The sequence below is a fragment of the Amborella trichopoda genome, chromosome 5 (assembly GCF_054954075.1).
Source record: "Amborella trichopoda isolate Santa Cruz 75 chromosome 5, AtrichopodaSantaCruz75HAP2 v2.0, whole genome shotgun sequence".
Classification (NCBI taxonomy): Eukaryota; Viridiplantae; Streptophyta; class Magnoliopsida; order Amborellales; family Amborellaceae; genus Amborella; species Amborella trichopoda.
Genome location: NC_142340.1, coordinates 39,646,167 through 39,667,371, shown reverse-complemented (window position 1 = coordinate 39,667,371; position 21,205 = coordinate 39,646,167). Strand labels below are relative to the sequence as shown.

Here is a 21,205-nt window from a genome sequence, read left to right as displayed (position 1 = left end):
ACATTGAAACCATATTTCTTGATACTATTTAAAAGTAGGCTCTAATTTGATATTTTAGAGCCTGAGCTTTATACAAACCGCACCCTATATATATATATATATATATATATATATATATATATATATATATATATATATATATATATATATATATTAAAAATATATAATTATATTTATTTAAATATCATATAATAAATACTATTTAAATAGTAATACTACTCGGGTTGGGTCCTAACGGACTCTGACCCGAACCCCCGGGTCCAATTTTGAAGCTATACCTGGACCTAGAACCGGCCGGTTGTCGGGTCCGCGTCCATTTTACCCCTACCCTACCCCATTCCCGAGTGAGACATGACAATTTTCACCTCTATCACACGTTCTGGCAACAAGGCACTATGGTTAGAGATTCCTTTTGTTTTTTGGGATGCCTTAGGTGGTCTCACTACCTACCTTTGGGAAGTTCTCTATGGGTGCATGATATGTAACAAATATGCAGGTGTTTGCAATGTAGGACTTCATGGAACTCATCAATTGTGAATTAAGATATCTCAAATATCAAAATCTCACCTAACAGCATGCATATAATTGGCTAAATGTCAAATACATACAATTATATATAGATTTTGAGAAACATTTTTGAAATCACACTACAATGATACAAGATTTGCACGGTTCACACTCTACCCCTTTCTCTAAAAGGTCAGTATCCTTGCTGATCTGCCTTTTAGACCTACAAAGCAAACTATTAATCTCTTGTATACAATACTAAGCAAAAAGTCAAAGTTGATTTTATTATTGGTATTGTTTGAAGCTAGAGGGAGAATCATGATATTTCGAGTATTTTGTCAATAAGAGGCTCTACACCAACTTTTTTCATGAAACATTAATAATGGATACTGTTACAACCCCCTTATTTGGAATGGTCAAACATGGCCTTATTTTCTTGTTCTTTTCCTTGGCAGCAATGCTTCAAGCCTTCTGCCCCATGGGACTGTGGAGTGTTGGAAATTTGTTTGGGTGAAATAGGGGTAAAAAGTTAGAACGAATTAGTTGAACTCCCTTACTGGTTTTAGTATGTGGAGCGCTGCCTCAAGAGATTTTTGCCCCCTATTCGTCATCGAGATTCAGGAAAACAAAATGTCCCTTCTAATGCTTCAAACCTTTATGGACCTGAGCTAGAAGCCTATTGTAAAACACCATAGTCTTGTGGTTTTAGAGAGAGAAAGGGAGAAAAACGAGTAAAGAGAGAGAGATGAGTGATATGTTATGCTGTAAAAAGCGTGTAGCAAATGGAAAAGATAGTCCCTTGTATAGAGTATTTAGTGGATGCGAATTTACAATTCTTTTTTTGGGGAAGTCAGTGGGGAGAAGCCCCCTACCTATTTTTTATTAATAATGAAAAGAAAGCACAGTTCATAAGTTTACAACCCTAGAATAGGGCAGTTGTGCTACATCATGAAACACAATAGAGAGAAAATCCGGTATTTCAGTAAGGATTTGAGAATGGGGTTGGGATTATGGTGGTAGCACCACTTGTGCCCCAACAAAGTTATAGGTTTTCATTCTCACCTAACGCATTAAAAAACCAATAATGATTTAAAAAAAACGGGTAGAGGCTCGTCGTCCCCACTAAATTACCCAAAAAAAAAGAAAATCAATAAAGATCAGATCCCTTACTTGTGGTAGAAATGGAGCTTAATACATCATGTTATGACAATCCAGCACCCTGATTACCTTGCCTTAAGCGGATTCCTATTTCTTTTTGCTTCATCTCCTCAGTTTTCCATACTCCTATGTCTATATGTCCTATCCTTGAACACTATATTTCTCTAGACAAAATACCCAAAAAAAAAATTTTATTTAAAATAATGGCCTTAAAAAACAAGCACCATCAACAAAAAGTTACCAATACTTGGCTAATCTGGTTTAAGTCGAACTGGGCCCCTCTTTCATTCTAGCCAGACCCCTAGATAAAGATTGGGGTATGTACTTGGTGCTTCACCCCTTGCAAATATGACACAAAATAATTGACTTCCAAAATTGAAACACACAGGTCTTGTTTCTGGTCCAGTTTTAATCACATCCCCATCATCCTCTTCATGAGCCCATAGACCCTAGCAATAGACATATGACTCCCAAGAATAGGAAGCCATTTACCATCCAACCTACCCATTAGACATATGGCTCCCAAGAATAGAAAGCCATTTACCATCCAACCTACCCAATTAATTCTGTTAATTTTTAAACAAAAAAGTTAATATAAGGTTGCAACTTTGTAAAAAAATCCAATGAAAAAAAAGTGTTTTAATGTTGCAGAGCTCTTTAATTAATCATCTCGACCTCAAGATATACAGATGTCAAGGACAAAAAAAAAAGATTTTAAATTCTTAAAAATAATACATCTTATAATATATTATCTGCACTATCCATTCTTAAGATTTTCATATGTTTGTAGATTTGTTTTGATTTATACTATTTTCCACTTTCAAAATTCATAATTAGATGTGAAGTAGATTTTCAGATCATTATTAAAATTTTCAACACCAATATTACATCTTTCAACGAGCTCTAAAAGTGCTCCTTACTTGAATTGTTTGCGGTTGTGGCCTTATAAAAACCACACCCATTTTTAAATGTTACAAAATCTAAGTGGCCCTTTGTCTATTAATGAAGTATTAAACTTTGACTCCAACATATGCCTTTTTTCAAAGCAATGATGTGTTTATGCATAGTCTTTTGCACGTATTATTTACCGTGTGTCCATGGGTTGGTCTATGTAGCATATTGAAGTGTGTCAATTTTTGGAATAGACAAGTCAGGATTTCCATTAGGAACATTTAACTTGTTACCTCCTGCCAAGATGTTAGAGAGAGAGAGAGAGCGCGCTTTTTTCGTATATTCCAGGGGACTGAGACTATTTACTTTGGATACAAGGTGGTTGCAATTCTTTATAATCAAATGATGTGAAATTTGATAGCTTGGGTGTGTTATAAAGATTGAAAAAATTTATGTTGACGTTTGAACATAGTCAGTGGAATATATGTATCCATCTATTTCACATTGCATGGTCAAAATTAATTGTGATCACCTTGTATGAAAGATGATACTTTTCCGTTTTAAAATATGGTGATACATAAGAAATTATTCTCTATTTGCGTGGAATATCATGCTAGAATTGGGTTTTGGATCGGTTCTCAGTATGCATTAATGGATGATCTGTATTGACTGAATCGAGAAAATTAATAGTGTAAAAAAAGGTGGAAAACAGGGGACTCTAGGGCCTATAGACTCGGATAACCATCCACCAAACTCTACTCGACATGATTTTGATCAAGATCACCATTTTTTTTTTTAAAAAAGGCGAAATTTCATCTGATAGATAAATAAAAGAGACCCATTGTTTAAAAATTAAATTATTCCATGCTCTCACAAGAGCTTAAAGTTTATTTAATCCCATGGTTAAAATCCATCTAGAAGTATTCTTAGGCCTTAGATTTTAGGAATTTAACCTCTTCAACCTAGCGGAGTTTATTAAAACAAAAAAAAAAAAAAGTTGAGAAAAGAAAGGAAATAAAAAAAAAAAGAAAAGAAAAGAAAGAGAGACAATTCAAATGGCATTTTGTATGGACTTGAAAAATATCTCAAGGGTGAGATCAAAGTGTAGAAGTACTCAAAAGCTATTTATTCTTTTAATAATCATTTCCCAGTTTTTAGGAGGATCTCGAATTTTTAAATTGAAAAAATTCTAACCCAGTAGCTTATTTGTTACATAGTAATGTGGAGCATCTTATACATGCTTCTTATATAATACGTGAAGTTCATGGGTGAGGAGTGTCACATACACACTAGGGCATCTAATCAAAAGGGCTAGCAATAAGTCGGGCAGCCGGCCTAGCTCACTTGGCCCGACCCTGAGAAAGCTAGGGTCTGAACTACAAAATGTTGTCCAATGGCAGGGCTACGACTGCCTTACTATTTCTTTTTATTTTTTCTCTCGAGTCTATTAGGCCCACCCCTTCACCCTGTCCAAACAACGCCATGCTTGGGCCATGGCTTGCCCGCCCCAGGCCCAACTCTTTCGGCCCTTTGCCAGTTCTCTTCTAATACATGTCTAAAGTCTCTAATACTTAAGCCCAATACATGTCTAGAATGTCGAGTACTTTGGGTAAAATAAATATAATGGCTCAAGGATGTCTATTCAAGTGTTCATATAGGACATATAAGTTATATAAAAGTTTCAAATGTTAGATAAAAAGAACAATAAAACATAATTAATCCAAGGAAATTAAAATGTTTCATTTAGGCAATTCAATTTTCATTTTTCGAAATAATTCTTTTTGTAATGGCTATTTAGCAAAATTCCATGTGCCCATTTGTGTGTAGTCGTCTCCGCGCTTTCAGATGTTCAAACTCCACATCTAAAGTATCCATGAAACACAAGAAGATGGAAATAACTGCAATAGTTTTACAACATTGAAATAAGGGTGCAGTTCGCATACTGACACCCCGGTCCGTGTAGAGGTACGGTGCCCTTCAAATTTTATCATGCTATATAATTTTGATGTAAAATGTCATGGGAAAACAATTTCATCTTCAACTCTCTGCGTGATATATAGACTTTATTCAACAATCCCAACAATTCACCTCATCGAGAAATTTCAGAATTATTCAATCTATTATAAGCAAATGTCACATTGCAGGATATCCCATTCTCCCTATCCTCAGCTACATCTGCAACCTTCGCATTTGGCTGGTTGAACTTTCAGAGATTTTATTCCCACATGTAGTTTTGTTTCTCTTAATCGAATCAAAGATAAAATCTGAAGTACCTGTATAACACTCATTGGAGGTAGTAAGATGGCCATTAAGAAAATGCGTACAATAAAGTATCAAGTTATGTAATTTCTGATATACTGGATTTAGATATTTGAAATTTTGAATAAATAGCAACATAAGAAGAATTAGTTGTTGTTTTTAGGAAAACTTATCAAATTGTCCATAAGAGATAAACAATTTAATACTTTTACCTATATTGTTTAAATTAACTTCAAAATATTCATTAAAAAATACATGGTCGTGTCAAAATGGTTGCAATTAGGCAAAATGTTAAATACTTCATCATGGGTATTTTAACAAAGGGTGCGGTTTGTATAGAGCCTAGGCTCTGAACAATCAAATTAGATTATACCTTCAAATAGGGTTGAGAAATGTGGTTTCAATACTGGATATATTTGTGATAGCCTTAAAATATATTTTCATTTTTATTTATAAAATTTAAAGGTTTAAAAATAGTGTAGATCAACAGATCTATGAAAACTTAAAAATCTTGAAAATAGACGGTCCAAAATGCGTTACAAAATACATTATTTCCAAAACTTAAAATCTATTTTTGTCTCATGTCCATGCATCTTGATGTCCAGATGATCAAGTTGAGCATACTTGGGTATCAAAACAACCTCTTATAGTAAAATTTTTGAGGTAGCCTCTAATTTGATTGTTTTGAGCCTCGGCTCTATATAAACTTTTCCCTTTAACGAATTTCCTTGTTTTAAAACTATCCTAAATAAGCTTGTTACCTTGAAAACATTTTTTTCAAAAAGAAAAAGATTTGTTTATTTTTTTCTTCCAAATTACTCTATCTCATACCAAAACTTTCTCTTTCCCCTAAATGAATCTACTTTTATGCAATTCATTACTCGCCCAAGTTTCTAATCTACGTAAATATCAAGGACACGGTCTTTGTGATGGTACGCCCGCATGCGCTTCATGCCATCTACGCCGGCGGAGATTGTAGGGACAAGGTACAATCTGCGTTATCCAACTAAGTTGGATGGCGTAGATGGCTAACCTACGAGCCTGCACACATAAAAAAAGTTACCAAATATTAAAGTTTAGTACTTTATAAATGTGCGAACTCTATGTAGTTAATCATGGTTTTGAGTTCGATCCCCACAAAGGGCCACTGTTTAGCTTTTATTGACCCAATAAAAACAAATTTTTATTAATAAGTGATTAAAAAATCATCCGGTGTTCAAGACACATTTGAGTCAGATGTCCATTAAGATGGGCCTCTGACCTGGTAGATTTGATGGTTGTTTCAAGCTCAAGGCTAACAATTTGAGCCAAACTCCTTGTTTACAAATAATGTTATGGCCACGGGATTACATTGACTTATCTAACTGGTCATATTATATACTCGTACCAAAGCAGGTCTAGTCCAACATAAAAATCGGGTGTTCAATTTTTAATTTCTCATGAGTAATTTGAAAATTTTCTTATTTTCAAAGCTTTTCCCAATTTTATATTTTAGATTGAATTCCCAATTTATCATATTTTTTATTATTTTTTTTCATATTATCCCTTACGAACATTTGATTTTTGAGCCAAGTCATTTGCTATGTGAGCGAGACAAAAGACATGTTTGGATTTTGAATGCTCATAGCAGTTTTTTTTTTTTTCGTTGTAGTTGGGCCAGTTCAGACATTGAATGTCCAATCTAGTTTTTTATTATAAAAAATAGAGAAGTGATCCACTTTGGAGATATAACTTTCAAACCAAGTCATTTGTATTTTTTTTTTATTGAGAGAAAGGCGGTTTAAAAGTTCAAATTTCTAACTAAAAGCAAATGTTGAATAGTCATTTCAGTTAAAAAAAAAAAAAGGACAATTAACCTTGAATAACCAATCGGTTTTGAACTACGAAGAAATCTTTTGTTTTTTGACAAGAGCACATAACTTTTATTGTTAAGAAAGAATTACAACAATGTTACACATCCGTAAAAGAATAAATGGCTACAAATTGTAGCAAAACACCAGCTTTGGCCAGAGAATCTGATTTATCATTTGCCTCTCGGTAAATTTGTTGGAAAGAAATAACCTGGCACTGATAAAGATCTAGAATTTTATCCAAAACTCCTGCAAATTTCACGACTATCTTCTAGTAAAATAACACAAATAACATTCAAAGAATCCCCTTCCACTACCCAACAAAAATAAATATATTTCTTTTAGAATTCTCAAACCATGCAACAAAGCCAAGTATTCATCTTTAGTAGCAATAGTTTCCCCACATCGTCCTAAGAAAAAGTGTAAAATCATATCATAAGAATTTGAAATTATTCCTCCAAACCCAGCTGCCCTAGGTTCCATGGAGTACTCCCATCAAAGTTCAATTTAACGCTCCGTAGCAAAGGCGGACACCACCTCCCTCTCAGCATGTTTCTCAAATTAGTCTGCATTGCCAAATTTATGAGATTTAACAGCACATCCACCTTCGACACTTCCATCCCTTCCTTGGTATTTGGGAACCAAAACCACACATTATGAAAGATCCTTTCCTTAATCCTAGCCATGTCATAACCGTTACCTTCAAAAGTGTGTCTCTTCCTTTCTAACCATATCTCCCAAAGTAAAGACCCATGAAAAATAGTACAAATGGCGTTTTCTTAGGCAAACTAGCTAGACTCAACTGTTGAATAATATCAGTGTTGAGCAAGCAGCGGTACCACACAACCCACCAGATTCATTGCCCAAGTCCAAAGGTGATAAGCTATTGGGCAATGCAAAAAAAGATAGTTACCCGTTTCCTCATCTCCTCTACATAAAATGCATATATTAACAATCAACTTGTATTTCTTGCACAAATTATCTACTATTAATACTTTGTTTTGAGAAAGTAGCCAAGCTATCATTTGCTCCTTATGTGGGATTCTCAATTTCCAAATCATATTTAAATCAGGCAAGGACCATCTCACCCGTTCATAAAAGATCACTTGATATGCTTATCTAACTGAAAAAGCATCATCAATAAAAAGTTCCCAAACCACTTCATCTTTCTCAAAAGGGGATACATAAACGCCCTCTAAGTCTGTCACAAACTGCAAACTCCAATTTACTCGATGATCATCATGGGTAAAAGCATCACACACTTTCAAATCTTGAGTACAACACTTATTCAAAAATTTCTTTATACATCACCTTGTGTGGATGATCCCCAAACCATTTATGAGACCAAATATTGATTGAATCCCACTACCAACCACCCATCTAATATTCCTCATGACAATATCTCTTGTAGCAAAAATACCTTCTCAAATTTGGGACTAATAGGTTCCTCCACTACCCCAACTAATAAGATCATTAAGATCCAAACCCTATTTTGAAATAAGAACCTGCTTCCCACAATGCTGCCCACCCTCCAAAGATCTCCACCACCATTTCATTAGTAAGGCTTGATCAACACATTTAAGCTTCCTAAAACCTAAATCCCCCTCCATCTTTGGGGTGTGCACCTTCTCTCAACTAACAAAATGATATTTCCTTCCCCCATCAAGAGAAATCCAAAAACAATTCCACATGAGTGTTTCAATTTCTTTTATCACAGGTACATGCATATGAAGCAAAGATCGGCATGTTGGACAAAATGGATTTGATCATTTCCTCCTAGAGATAAAAATTTAGTCTTGCACAAGTCTAATTTCAAATGTTCTATTTTCAAGGTAGGATCCCAAATAGGCCATGGAAGTTTTTTATCCGAAATAGCAATACCAAGGTACTTGATAGGAAAGTGATCCACAGCACAAATCCCAATACCCAAGCCAAATCATCTACCACACTATCTCCTCAGCCAATTCCCACCAAGGATGTTTGAGTAAACTTTACTTTCAACTCCAAAGTAGCTTCACAACATCTAAAAAAAATGGAAATCGTATAAACTTGATCAAATTCAGCATCACAAAAATTGAACATATCATCTGCATACTGCAAGTGTGAGAACGAACGTAGGTCCTTTTTCAGCAATCTTAAAGCCATTAAACCATCCTTAGTCTCCACATTTTTCAACATCAAGCCAAAACTCTCAGCCACTAAGGTAAAGAGAAATGAAGACAAAAGGTCTCCTTGTTTCAGTCCTCTAGATGCTTTGAAATAACCTTTTGGCATCCATTAATTAATGGAAAAAGTTTATATAAGGTTGCAACCTTAAAATGTAGAAGTACATATGTACCTAAAAAATCCATCGAAAAGGTTGTTTTAATGTTGGAAAACCCTCTATTTGATCATCTCGACATCGAGATGTATGAATATAAAAAAAAAAAAAATTTAGTCCAAAAAATAGTGCATCTTGCAACACATTATCTAGACCGTCCACTTTCAAGATTTTCATATACGTTAGGATATGCATATCAAGAGATATAGACCCATACATTCATAATGATGAATATCAATATGAACCCGATATATCCCTATCCTGACAATATGTTTATATATCTCATTGATGTTAACTATTTTTGGAGTTTAAAATTTCTTAATTAGATATGAAAATAGATTTTAAGATGATCCTAAGAACATTTTACAACAAAAATTACATGTTATGATACATTTTGCAGGTACGCCGTAATTGGATTGTTTAAGGTTGCAACCTTATAGAAACCACACACTTAATTAATATGAAAAATGTGCAGTCGAAAGATGCCCCATAATGCAACCTCTTCACTTATCTTCAAAACCCATAGTGTTTATAATTTCATCCAAAATCTTCTATTTCACCTTATCATATGTCTTCTTCATATCTAACTTCATGAGAAAGCTTGGTTCACCACTTGAAGCTCTTGAGTGTAGACACTCCTAGACTACCGTTATAATCTTGTCCTTAATGAAAGTATATTGAGGCCCAAAGATAATATCAGGAAGCACCTTTTGAGTCTAACTTCCAACACTTTTGGAATGATTTTGTATAGACTCATTAAAAGGCTAATAGGTCTAAAATCATTTAAACTTATTGAATCTTTCTTAAAAATTAAAGCTATGAAAGTATAATTAATGCTATTGTCAATTATCCCATGCTCCAGGAACTCTTAGACCATATCAAAAATATTATCTTGCTACTCCCCCCCCCCCCCCCCCCCCTCCAAAAAAAGACTCGAATTCACTACAAGATAAAATGCAAGTAACTCAGTTTACAAATTCAATGTCTGGCTGGTGCACGTAAAAGCAGTTTAGACATTGTATGTCTGCATTGAAGTATTTCCAAAAAAAGACAGGTTCATTCAAAGTCAGAACTGGTCTTTGACTCAAAGAAAAAGAAGAGCTCTGCTTGAAATTTAATGTCCAAAATAGTGGTGATTTGGAAAATATATAAAGCTTATAAAAAAAGGACTTGAAATAGAAAATAAGGGGAACAATGGATTAAATCAGTGGAGTTTTCTGTAAATTGACAATTTCAAAATTATCCCCACAAAAGCCACGAGGTACTTTTGACGTGTGTATGAAACAATGCATTTGGTCAAAATTTAAAATATTGTTCAAGAAAAAAGAGGAAAGGATCATTCCCAAAAGCGCAAAGAAGGGCAAAATAGTCACATTTGCAAAATAAATGCCATATTTGTCATTTCAGAAGATGTTAGGAGTTATCAGTGGGTATCAGAAATACGAAGGACCAAAATGGTCATTTTCCAGTTAAAGTACGTGGGTAATTTAGTCATTAATCAGTGTGTGTTTCGGTTTCAGACAGGCGTATACCGAAGGTTAAGTCAGCGTGAGGTTGAGTGCAAGTGAATCGAAGTTAGAGAGAGAAAGAGATAGTAGAGAGAGAAAGAGGAGGGAGGAGGGTAGATTGGAGAGAGAGGGCGTTGAGTTAGGGAGTAGAGGAGAGAATGACAGAAGAACATTGGCATTGTAACGGGCCGGGCCGGGACGGACCCTGTACTAGTCGTCCCTATTTTCTTGAAGATCAATTTATATCTAGTAGGATTAGGCCGAATTCGGTTAGGTAAAATCTTAAAAAATAAAATAAAAATGACAAAAAAAAAAGGTTCGGGCCGAGTTGACTTGTACAGGCCTGTTTTATCCTTGCACAAGCCCTCAAGCCACTTTTGTGGGGTGAGGTCCTAATTTTTTTCAGGGTGGGGCAAGCACCCAGTTTTATTGCCACTCCGAGACCCATTTTCACCCTTAGAAAAGAGCAGTAGCATCCTAGAGGAAGAGATAGCCTAGGACAAGCTCTCATGCTACATTTTGTGGACCAAGCTTTAATTTTTTTTAAAATCAGACCCTTGAAAAAGAGCAATAGTATTATTATAGACTAAGAGATAGCCTAATGCAAGCCCTCATACTACATTTTGTGGACCAGGCCCTAAAGGCCAAGGCACCCAATCCATTCCATTGTCACCCCTAAAAGAGAGTAGTAATATTATAGAGGAAAAAATAGCCTTGCTCAAGCTCTCATGCTACATTTTGTGGACCAGGTCCTGATTTTTATAAAATCAGGGCTATTGTCACGCTTAGAAACCCGGCCCATTGTCATGAGAGATGAGAGATGGAGGGTATAAGAACAGTATGATGAGAGAGAAAGAGGGAGAGGAGAGAGAGGGCCTTTAATATCATCTTCCTAATGGACACCTGTCCCTTCTCTATATTTCTTTGTCTCCCTTTCCCTTTTCTCTCAAGCGGGAGGCCTGTGCTCCTCTTTCCTCTTCTATCTCTTCACATGTTTACTTCAACCACACCCAGAAAAACCCATTTTAAAAATGCCCACCATGAAAGCTCCTTCTCTCTCTAAAACCAGGTAAGTTTAAAAAACAAATTTCTCTCTCCTAAAAAAGCTCTTCTTCAAAGGGTCTTTTGGGGTGTTTTATTTACTCTCCTTTTTGCATTTCTTCAGCTTTTTCTGTTTTGTTAAGGACAGTTCCCTCTCTCTCTCTCTCTCTCAAAAGTTTATAATCCTTTTCTCTCTCCTTCTCTCTCTCTCTAGATTTGTAATGAGCGGTTGTGCTGAGTTACCTATGGTATGGGCAACACAGATAAGGTGTGATCGTTGGTAGTTACTTTCATGCAAAATTACTGATAAGAAGTAGGTCTTTTTCTTACAGTTAGGAAAGGCTTAGTCTTTGGTGTTCTTCATACGCAATTTAAGGTTTCAAGAGAGAAGAGGCTAGAGATCAGTTTCAGGAGAGATCTATCTTGAGGGGTTGGTGCATGATCATAAATACAAATTCTGGACTCTCTCTCTCTCTCCATTTTTCCTTTCTTGGATTGCATGTAACTACTCTCCTCTTTCCTTTATGTGCTTCCATTTTAGTACAATTTGTGGGTATTTTCTTCTGTGACTGGTGATCTGAGCTTCAAAGAGCTTAATTCATGGATATTTGTTGTTTCAGATCGGTCTCTGGTTATGCATGTTGAACGGGGACACTAGAGAGAAGAAATAGATGTTTTTGCATGTTGTAGGCGAACAATAGATAGATAGAGAGAGAGAAAGCATGTTGTAATGGGACACTGGAGATAAAGCTAGATGTTTTTGGTTGCTGTAGGGGGGCTCTAGAGAGAGAGATGGTTTGGAAGAAATGGTTGGGTTTTTGAGAGCGAATGTTGCCACGAAAAGAGATGGAGGAGGCTCCTGGTTCAGTCACTCTATTGGGAACTTCTCTCTCAGAGAGCTCGACGGTGGCTAGAGATCGCCTATTCGAGATAACCCGTCTTCAATTTATCACAAGCACCGCTAACTTACTCTCTGACGACTCTACAACTCCCCCTAAAACCATGAATCCCGAAACCCAATTCCCCATTTTGGAAGAAATCCACTTTTCCAGCAAAGAAAATGAAGATGGGGAAATGGGCTCTCTCCTAAATTTGTTACCTGAGTTAAATTGGCAAGTTGGTGATCATGCAAGCGAAGAAGGGGATCCTTTGTCATTGGGTTCTGATGAAATTGTTGATAATTCGTGTTCTCTCTCTATATGCAGTGATGTTAGTAGTATCTGTGGTGAAGAATTCATGGGACTGGAGTCAGCTGATGATAGGAGCCCCAGCTCTGTGGATCTCGAGAATTGTGCAACAGGAGCTCTCGAGACCGGGAGTATGGTGTCCGGAATTACATTGAAGGGATCGAGAATCAAGTCAGAGGGGGAAATTGGGGTCAACTCCATTAGTGAAAATTCAATTGTTGGTACTGATTGTTTGGTCTTGAGTGAGCTCAATGTTCTTGTTCCTCCTGTTATTGAGCTGCATTCTCATCAAAGTTTTCAGGAAATAAAAAGTGGACCACCTTGGGGTTGTATGTCTTTATGCGGGAGAAGGCCTGAGATGGAGGACGCTTTGGCGGTTGTGCCCGAGTTCCACAGGCTACCAACTTGGTTGCTTGGTGGCGAGTCTGATGTTGAAAAGCCGAAGTGCTCGGTTGTTCATTTCTTTGGGGTTTATGATGGTCACGGTGGTGCACAGGTAATCTTTTTTAATTTTGTTTCGTCTATTTCTGTATCTGTTGGTTTTGAATTCTCTCTTATATTCCCCCTTTCTATCTTTATTGGGTATAATACTCTCTCTCTCTCTCTCTCTCTCTCTCTTAGTTCTCTTTGTTGGTTTGAATGATCTCTCTTTTCTCAGTTGCTGTGTTTGTTGGCTCCGAGTGCTCTCTCTCCCTCTCTCTTTGCTATCTTTATTACTTTTGCTTGGTCTCTCTCTGTTACCCATCCTATTATTTTTGTTGGTTTTGTACTCTCTCTCTCACATTCGGCACAGGTATGTAAGTTGGTAGTTGAACTTCAAATCTGAGTGTTGATAGGCCCTACCCAGTACCAACTGAGCCAAAGGCTGAGCACCAATTGTTGGTTTCGAATGTTTAGTGGCTAAATATGGACAAACTTTAAATTAGGACTTTGTTCCAAATTTAGGGTTTTCTTTCATGTCGGCGGACACGTGCTTGCAAATTCGAGATTCAATGCGATTGGAGACATGAATTAATTGAAGAACACTCCTTTTTGTAAACCCGAATCAGCCCAGAGTTTTCGGAAAACTCCCTAACTAAGACCAAACTCAAAAAGCATGTTATAGATGGACAAATTTTGGTTATCATCCTACCTAATTTGCTAAGCTTTGTTCTCAATGTAATACGAAATTGTGCAAAGCATTTTATAGATGGACAAATTTTTACTGTGATCCTATCGAATTTGCTAAACTTGTTTCTCAATTTAATACCACATTGTGCAAAATTTATTTGAGCTCTGATATAGTTTTTTTCTTCATATGGATTTTCATGTATTTGAAGCTCCTTGAAAATTAAAACCATACACGTGGTTTTAGTCACAGCAAACCATTTTTTCCGGAGTTGGGTGTATGGGCTAAAACTGAATTTTAATCGAAATTTGTCAGAGCTCTAATCTAAGAGTCAAACTATTGTCAAACCTCAGGCTTACCTTTATAGCCATGTTACAAGACTAGATGCCACTTTTAATTTGTCAGAAAAGGAAGAAAACTTAATGGTGTTTTTAATTTACAGGTGGCAAACTATTGTAAGGATCGTTTGCATTTGGCTCTCACTGAGGAGCTTGATGCTCTTGGGGCTGAATTCAAGGAAAGCAGGGAAACCTGGCAAAAACAGTGGGAGAAAGCTTTCAACAGTTGCTTTTTAAAGGTCGATGCTGAGGTTGGAGGGAATAATCACCAACCAGTTGCCCCCGAAACTGTGGGGTCCACTGCAGTGGTTTCTGTTCTTTCTTCCACGCATATAATTGTTGCAAATTGTGGGGACTCAAGGGCGGTCCTCTGTCGAGGAAAAGAGGCGATGCCCCTCTCAATTGATCATAAGGTGAGTCTCGTGATAAAAATGTGTGCGTGGATAGGTGGATGGATTAATACATGTATACAAACATTTAGAAATATATATATACATATGTCCATGGGTACATACATGTGTATGCGCATATGGTCATCATATCCTTGCATCAATATATGCATATGTATGTGCAGCCATATGCATACTTTGATTTTTGCTTTAACTTCCAATTGATATAGCATATTCATTTAATTGTCTTAGCCAAAGAGAGAGGATGAATATGCAAGGATTGAAGCAGCTGGAGGCAAGGTCATACAGTGGAATGGATATAGAGTATTGGGTGTGCTTGCTATGTCGAGGTCAATTGGTACGTTTTATGCGTCACTGTTTTCATACCTATTCATCTCTTCTTAATATTTTTTGTTTCTTTTGTTTGGGTAATTGTGTTTTTTATGTTTCATTATTGAGCCATATTTTCTTTCTTTCATTACCGGGCCCTTGTGAATATTATCTCATTTGGAATTTGGATCAGAAAAGTCTAATTTTTCTTGCCCAATCGTTGTGGTCCAAGACATATGTATTAGAATTTTACTTTTACTTGCCCAAACGCCAACAGATTAATGATCCTTTCACATTTTTTACTATGAAATGGCCTTCTCCTATTTTTTATTTTCAAGTATACAGTTCTTAGCACTGTACTTTCTAGACTTGTACATTTTCACAGAGTATTATAGAGCTAAACATTGTTAACCATAAAAATAAAGCTGGTCTCCTTTTTCCTGTACTTTCTTTTTATGATCTAAGATACCTTGACACAGATTCTGTGCTGGAACATTCTGCAGGTTTTTCTAATCTGGTAAATGGGAACTACCGATTACGATTTTGCTATAAATTGAGAAGTTTGAATTAATTAGGAAAATGACAAAATTTGTTACTATTCCAGGAGGTAGTGTGAAACTGCATCTTTTCATGTTCCTTCTGCTGTTTTATGGGTTGGACTTTGTGGTTGCAATACCATATTAGTAACCATTTTTTTATGGGTGTGGTTTGTATAAGGCTGATACCCTAATCAGTCAAAGTAAGGCGCACCTATAAATAGTACCAAAATTTGCTGTTTCAGTATCAGAAATCATTGTAATGGCCTGAAAAATTATTTTCATATCTAATTACAAAATTTAAAGTTAAAAAATAGTGTGGATCAATTAGATCTATGAACACTTGAAAATCTTAAAACATGACAGTCTAGATAATACATTACAAGATGCACTATTTCCAAGACTTGAAATCTATTTTTTCTCATGTCCATACATCTTAAGGTCGATATGATCTTGAGGATTTTTCAACATTGGAACAAGCTCTTCTAGTGATTTTTTGAGGTGCGCCCTAATTTGATTGTTTAGGGCCTCACCCTTATATAATATTTTCCCTTTTTAGGTTGTCACAATACTATATTAGTCACTACCATTGCAAAAGTTAAGATTGTAGTTCTTAATTTAGTCTTTTCCTTGACCAAGTTGGATATGACTCTTCCTTTCTGAAATAAAGGTCAAACTCAAATCAAATTCAATTTGTTTGGGATTATTGATCTAATTCCCGGTGGCACCTCTATTGGGTGATTTGGTAGAACCCAGCTTTAATGGGCTATTTTGATCCAATTCGTATGTGCTGCCTTAATAAGGCAATTTGGTTGAACCTACGTCAATGAAATGTTTACTTTCTGCGATGGCATTCAAGTTGAAATCAAAATCGATTTGCTTAGGGGGCTTATTATATATAAAAAAAAAAGGAATAAATTCAATTTGCATCGGGAGAGTTAAATGGATCCGATTCCTTTGTGGCACCTTACTGGGTGATTTGATGGATTTTTGTATATTCTAAATATTTGTTTTCTGATATTTTTGTCCGACAGTCTGACCAGAACATTTACACTTTGTTTTGCTCTTAAGATGAAATCACTTTCCACACTCAAGGTGGCAATGAGTGTGAGTGATCTCTAAGATAGGTAAACCCCTGTTATGTCAAATCGAAGGTTTTCAATCTCTCTAGGCTTTGTCATTGTTCTTCATATGAAAATTTTCTAGTAATTGTCTTTTAAGATGAAGTGTTTGTTCTATGTGTTAGTGTCTTTTAGCGGTTAAAATATCTCTTTTTTTTTTTTAGAGATCGGTGAAAATATCTCATTGATGTGAAATAAAATTAGTCCTATGATGAAAGTTGTAGTCATGGATTCAATATCTTAAATGAATTGAATTGAAAAAAAAATTTGAAATAAAGAATGGACTTCAAACTTGAAATGAATAAATTGAAGTCAATAATATTTCAAACTTGGAGTTGAAAAGTAGTCAGACACAAAGTTTTTAGAATGTCGCATACCTATGATTTCTTCTTTATATTTTTTGTAGTTCTTATTCGGCAGTTTTACTTTTAACTTGAAGACATTAGTGGTTCGATTGGCTAACTCACAAAATCTTTTACTCCATAGTATAGGAAACGACAGATCAGAGTTTTTACATGACTTTGAAATGCTTGTATGATTTTGTAATTGATTACTATTTTTCCCATGCATGCTCTTTACTTTGTCACTGAATGCTTTTCCACCTTTTAAATTTCCTCTGATCTGTTTTTCATTTAAAAGTGATCTTTTTGCTTCAGTTTTACGGCTCAAACCTATACCTCCTTGTTTTGCATATCTTGGTCATTGTGCTAGTATTTTGTGGAGTTCTTATGCTTGATAAATATATGCTTGTGTATGGAAATTTCTGCTGCTGTTATGGTTCTTTCTTTCCACAACTATCTTCCCATTCTAGTGGGTATCCAATGCTCCATGATTCCTGGGAAATAAAGCACAAAACTTTGGATTAGTTTAATTCACAGCAGGTGTTTACTTATTTCATCTGTTTGGTAGCTTAACTGTGATTCGAACTTGAAACTTAACGATGAACAAGAAGAAAAGCTCCCAGACTTCGTGGCTTTGGGCTAAACAGCCCATGATCATGTGTTGATTCCGTATTTTCTTCGACCTACCCGACCTTGTACTATTTCATCTGTTTGGTAGCTTAACAGTGATTCGAACTTGAAACTTAACGATGGACAAGAAGAAATGCTCCTAGACTCCGTAACATTGGACTGCAGCCCATGATCATGTGTTGATTCCTTAGTTACTTCCAAAAGTCTCAATGGTTGAGACAAACAGCTCATAAAATACTAACAACTCGGAATGCTCAATGTATAATCAGGAATTGATTCATTAAGTTGTCTGTCATCTCCCTAAAATATCCAAAAGAAAAAATTATTTTAAAAAAAAAAAAAGAAATTTTTTTCCAAAAGTGGACTGAGAGTTATAATCCTTTTTTCTCTCTCATCTCATGGGCAGGTGACCGCTACCTCAAACCATGGATTATTCCTGACCCTGAAGTCATGATCATTTCTCGAACGAAAGAAGATGAGTGCCTTATCTTAGCAAGCGATGGGCTATGGGATGTTATGTCCAATGAGGAGGTGTGTGACATGGCTCGGAGGCGCCTTTTGCAATGGTACAAGAAGAACCCGGCTACCCCATCAACAGAAAGTGTTCATTTAGCTGCACAGTCAGCTGCTGATTATCTCTCAAAGCTTGCTCTCCAAAAGGGCAGCAAAGACAATATTACAGTTATTGTAGTAGACCTGAAAGGTCGTCGAAAAGTGAGGACCAAGGCACGAGAACCGGTAAGTTAGTAGTGTTACAAACTGAACTTTAGTCTTTATCCTATGAACATATGTCAGTCTTTTTATGTTTACAGTGAGGCAATACATCTACTTGCCCGTTTCGTTTTTATATGTCGGGCTTAAAAGCTTGTATGGGTACATAAGTACATATATAAGAAGCATTTTGTTCATAGAGTTTAACACCATAGAGTTAAGTCCCTGACTGTTTCTAGAGTTATACCCTTGCAAGTGCTGCTCCCTTGTTTAATTATGTTTCTCTCAAGATTAACCTCAACTTCCTCTATTGTTAGATGGAACTCAAGATGACTCTTGAAACCCAAAAACGAGTGCCCATCTTCTTTGGGCCCTTAAGATTTATGTATAAGTTTGTTAAACGAGCTTGTATCCATACATATATATGAGAAGAGTTTTACACCATAGAGTTCTAAACGCCATTACAGAAACACTTTTTAACAGTTTTTGAGGCATTGATTACTGCTACTATACAGCTAATGTGATCCATGGGCAAGCATCTAGAGAGAGAGAGAGAGAGAGAGAAGAGTTTAGAGACATTGTATGTCTTTTTTATATTTAAAGTTTGAAGAACATGTTTTTATTATGGAAAAAGATAAGGAGAGAATAAAAGGCCAATTGAATTCCACAACTTGATCCTTAAATAAATTTGAATTTCTAAAATCTTAAATATATGTAAATTAGTGATCAACTAAATACTGATAATAAAAAAATCCTTCCATTTCCATTTCAGATATGCTACATTTGTAATTAAACATAATTAAAAATGAATATGTTGTAATTATCCACATATTACTATTGGCAAAAAAGAGAGAGAGAGCATGTAATGTAGTATATGTAGCAGAGATCCCCAAGTAATTATTCTGCTATTCTAAACCCCATTAGTTAGTTTTAGTGAATGTAAAGTGGCCGAATCTGATCAAATAGAGAAAGTTAATGTTGAACAGTGAAAATCTAGTCCATTTGGACTGCTGATGATTTTGTCCATCCATTTTCTACACAGGCTTTCTGCATTTTCACCCTGATGAGATTCTTTGTACACGGTTTCTGGTTTCCCATTCTTTTGCCAACCAATGTATCACTAAGGAAAATAGTCCATTGGGTTCATCACCTTTCATTGAGGTGATGGATAGCGACAAAAAGTGGGACCCACCATTAGGGTCGCATCGTAATTTAGTGGGTCCAACTGTCTTCATCACCATTCATCTATTCATCATTTCATTGAACAGCAAATACCTCATTGGCCTATATTGGTAGGCTATAGTCAAAATCCATTGAATTTCATTTGAGTTTTGCTTTTCAGTGCCTTTTTGTGATAGTAATGTGATTAGCCTCAAATGTAATATGATCCAAATTCCAGGAGAATAACAAGACATGGGGATAATCACTGTCCAAATGGAATGTGATGGAAGGAGAGTGAGATGCACTGATGGATCGATAATTTTTTTAATGGGACCCACTTTCCTCTACTGTCCAATCGATGGATGGGACTGTAATTACGTCAGTCATGATCATGATGTTCTAGTAACCAGACCATATGGATCATATCTTGTAGCCTTGTTAGTTTCCCCACCCCCAAGTGGGCTCATATAAGTAAGGGTAAATATCTCCTTAGCTTTTATTTTTGGACCCAAGGATTTAAGTTATTTATGAGAGTCTAAAAAAGTCTCTATATTTTCTATCGTTCAACCCCTTAAATCTTTTTGAAAATATATTATTGATCTCAACAACTTATGAAATGATTTCCTTCCCTGAAAATCTAACCTCTATTTAATCCCGATAACATATGCCCCCTCTCTCTATACTCAATCCCTCCCTCTTTCTCTCTCTAAAGTCCGTTTCTCTAGCCCATCTCTCTCTCAAATGCCCAAATTGCAAAGACCCTTTTATGTCTCCTCTCTCTCTCTCTCTCAAATACCCAAATAGGACAAATAGGAGAAATCCACCCTCCCATCGCCTCTCTCTCTAGGATGTTCTTGCGATCTTGAATGATCATCAGATGTTCTTGAGATGTTGCCGACTGATTCCTCAAATAGATAATTTGAAGTGGGACGAGTTTCACAATTTCTCCGAAGTCCTTCAATATTACTTCAAGATTAGAACTAACATCAATGGGGTAATTGCAATGAGCAGCTTTTATAGAGAGGAAGTATACTACGAGGCAACAAAATTTAATCCAAACATTTTTAAGGAAGAAAATTGGTGAATTGACTGAAAAAGCCATCAAACGTATCACATTAGACCAGATTGGTTTCAATGTCTTAAACTTTTGTATTTTTGCTTCTCAATTTCAAATTTCAACGATAATAAGTTTCAATCCCTTGGAAAAACAGAAATTCGTGTAATGGCCCTATATTCCAAATTGAGATTTATGGAAAACAACCTACAAGATTCTAAGAAGTTTCAGTCATAATCTGCAATTTAATTCTACAAATTTTTGTGAACTCAGCTAAAGTGTGTCCAAAAATGGAGGAGAATTTCTGAAAATAAAAAAGAAAAATGTGGAAGTTCCAAGAAAATTTGGATTGATATTCTCAAAATGCAGCCTAAATTCGTGAGACTTTTTTGTGTAAAAAATTCCGAACTTCGTGCTTGTATTGCAAACAAAATTTCAGTCCATTTTCTTCAAACCAAATCCCCATTCTCTTTCCATAATTTGTCCCAAAATTTCAGCTCCAAAAACTTACCCCAAGGATTGCTGAACAAAGTCGGATTGAACAATTGAAAAAAAAAGACATAATTACTGTTAAAGAAGAAGATTGCTTTGAGTCAAGAGAAGTTAGAGCTGATCTGATAGCTAGGGTTCTGTTAGTTGATTTGAAGAAGAGCAACCTGCGATTAAAAGGTGGAGAGAAGTTAGAGGCTTTTTTTGAGAAAATCGGACTATGGCTTAGAAGGGAGAGAGAGAGGGTGGGTCTCTGCTATTTGGGTATTAGAGGGA

The 21,205-nt window shown here is 35.9% G+C and overlaps 1 protein-coding gene across 3 annotated transcripts; it reads left to right on the top strand.

Moving 5' to 3' along the window:
* The first annotated feature begins 11,441 nt into the window (after nt 1-11,441).
* On the top strand, nt 11,442-18,669 carry LOC18433036 (protein phosphatase 2C 53). Of its 3 annotated transcripts, XM_011624611.3 has the most exons (6): nt 11,442-11,562; nt 11,867-12,035; nt 12,155-13,217; nt 14,272-14,580; nt 14,809-14,914; nt 17,921-18,669. In XM_011624611.3, the coding sequence occupies exons 3-6, from the start codon at nt 12,363-12,365 to the stop codon at nt 18,259-18,261; spliced, it is 1,611 nt and encodes a 536-aa protein (XP_011622913.1). In that variant the 5' UTR covers nt 11,442-11,562; nt 11,867-12,035; nt 12,155-12,362; the 3' UTR covers nt 18,262-18,669. The 3 variants fall into 3 exon arrangements, with proteins under 3 accessions (XP_011622913.1, XP_006843195.2, XP_088723995.1); XM_006843132.4 differs by lacking the exon at nt 11,867-12,035; XM_088867869.1 differs by having other exon boundaries at nt 11,867-13,217.
* The last annotated feature ends 2,536 nt before the right edge of the window (nt 18,670-21,205 follow it).

Coding starts and splice junctions, on each gene's coding strand:
- LOC18433036 (XM_006843132.4), top strand. CDS start 12,363: ATGTTGCCACGAAAAGAGATGGAGGAGGCTCCTGGTTCAGTCACTCTA. Junction 14,581..14,808: donor CCCTCTCAATTGATCATAAG/GTGAGTCTCGTG, acceptor TAATTGTCTTAG/CCAAAGAGAGAGGATGAATA. Junction 14,915..17,920: donor TGCTATGTCGAGGTCAATTG/GTACGTTTTATG, acceptor TCTCATGGGCAG/GTGACCGCTACCTCAAACCA.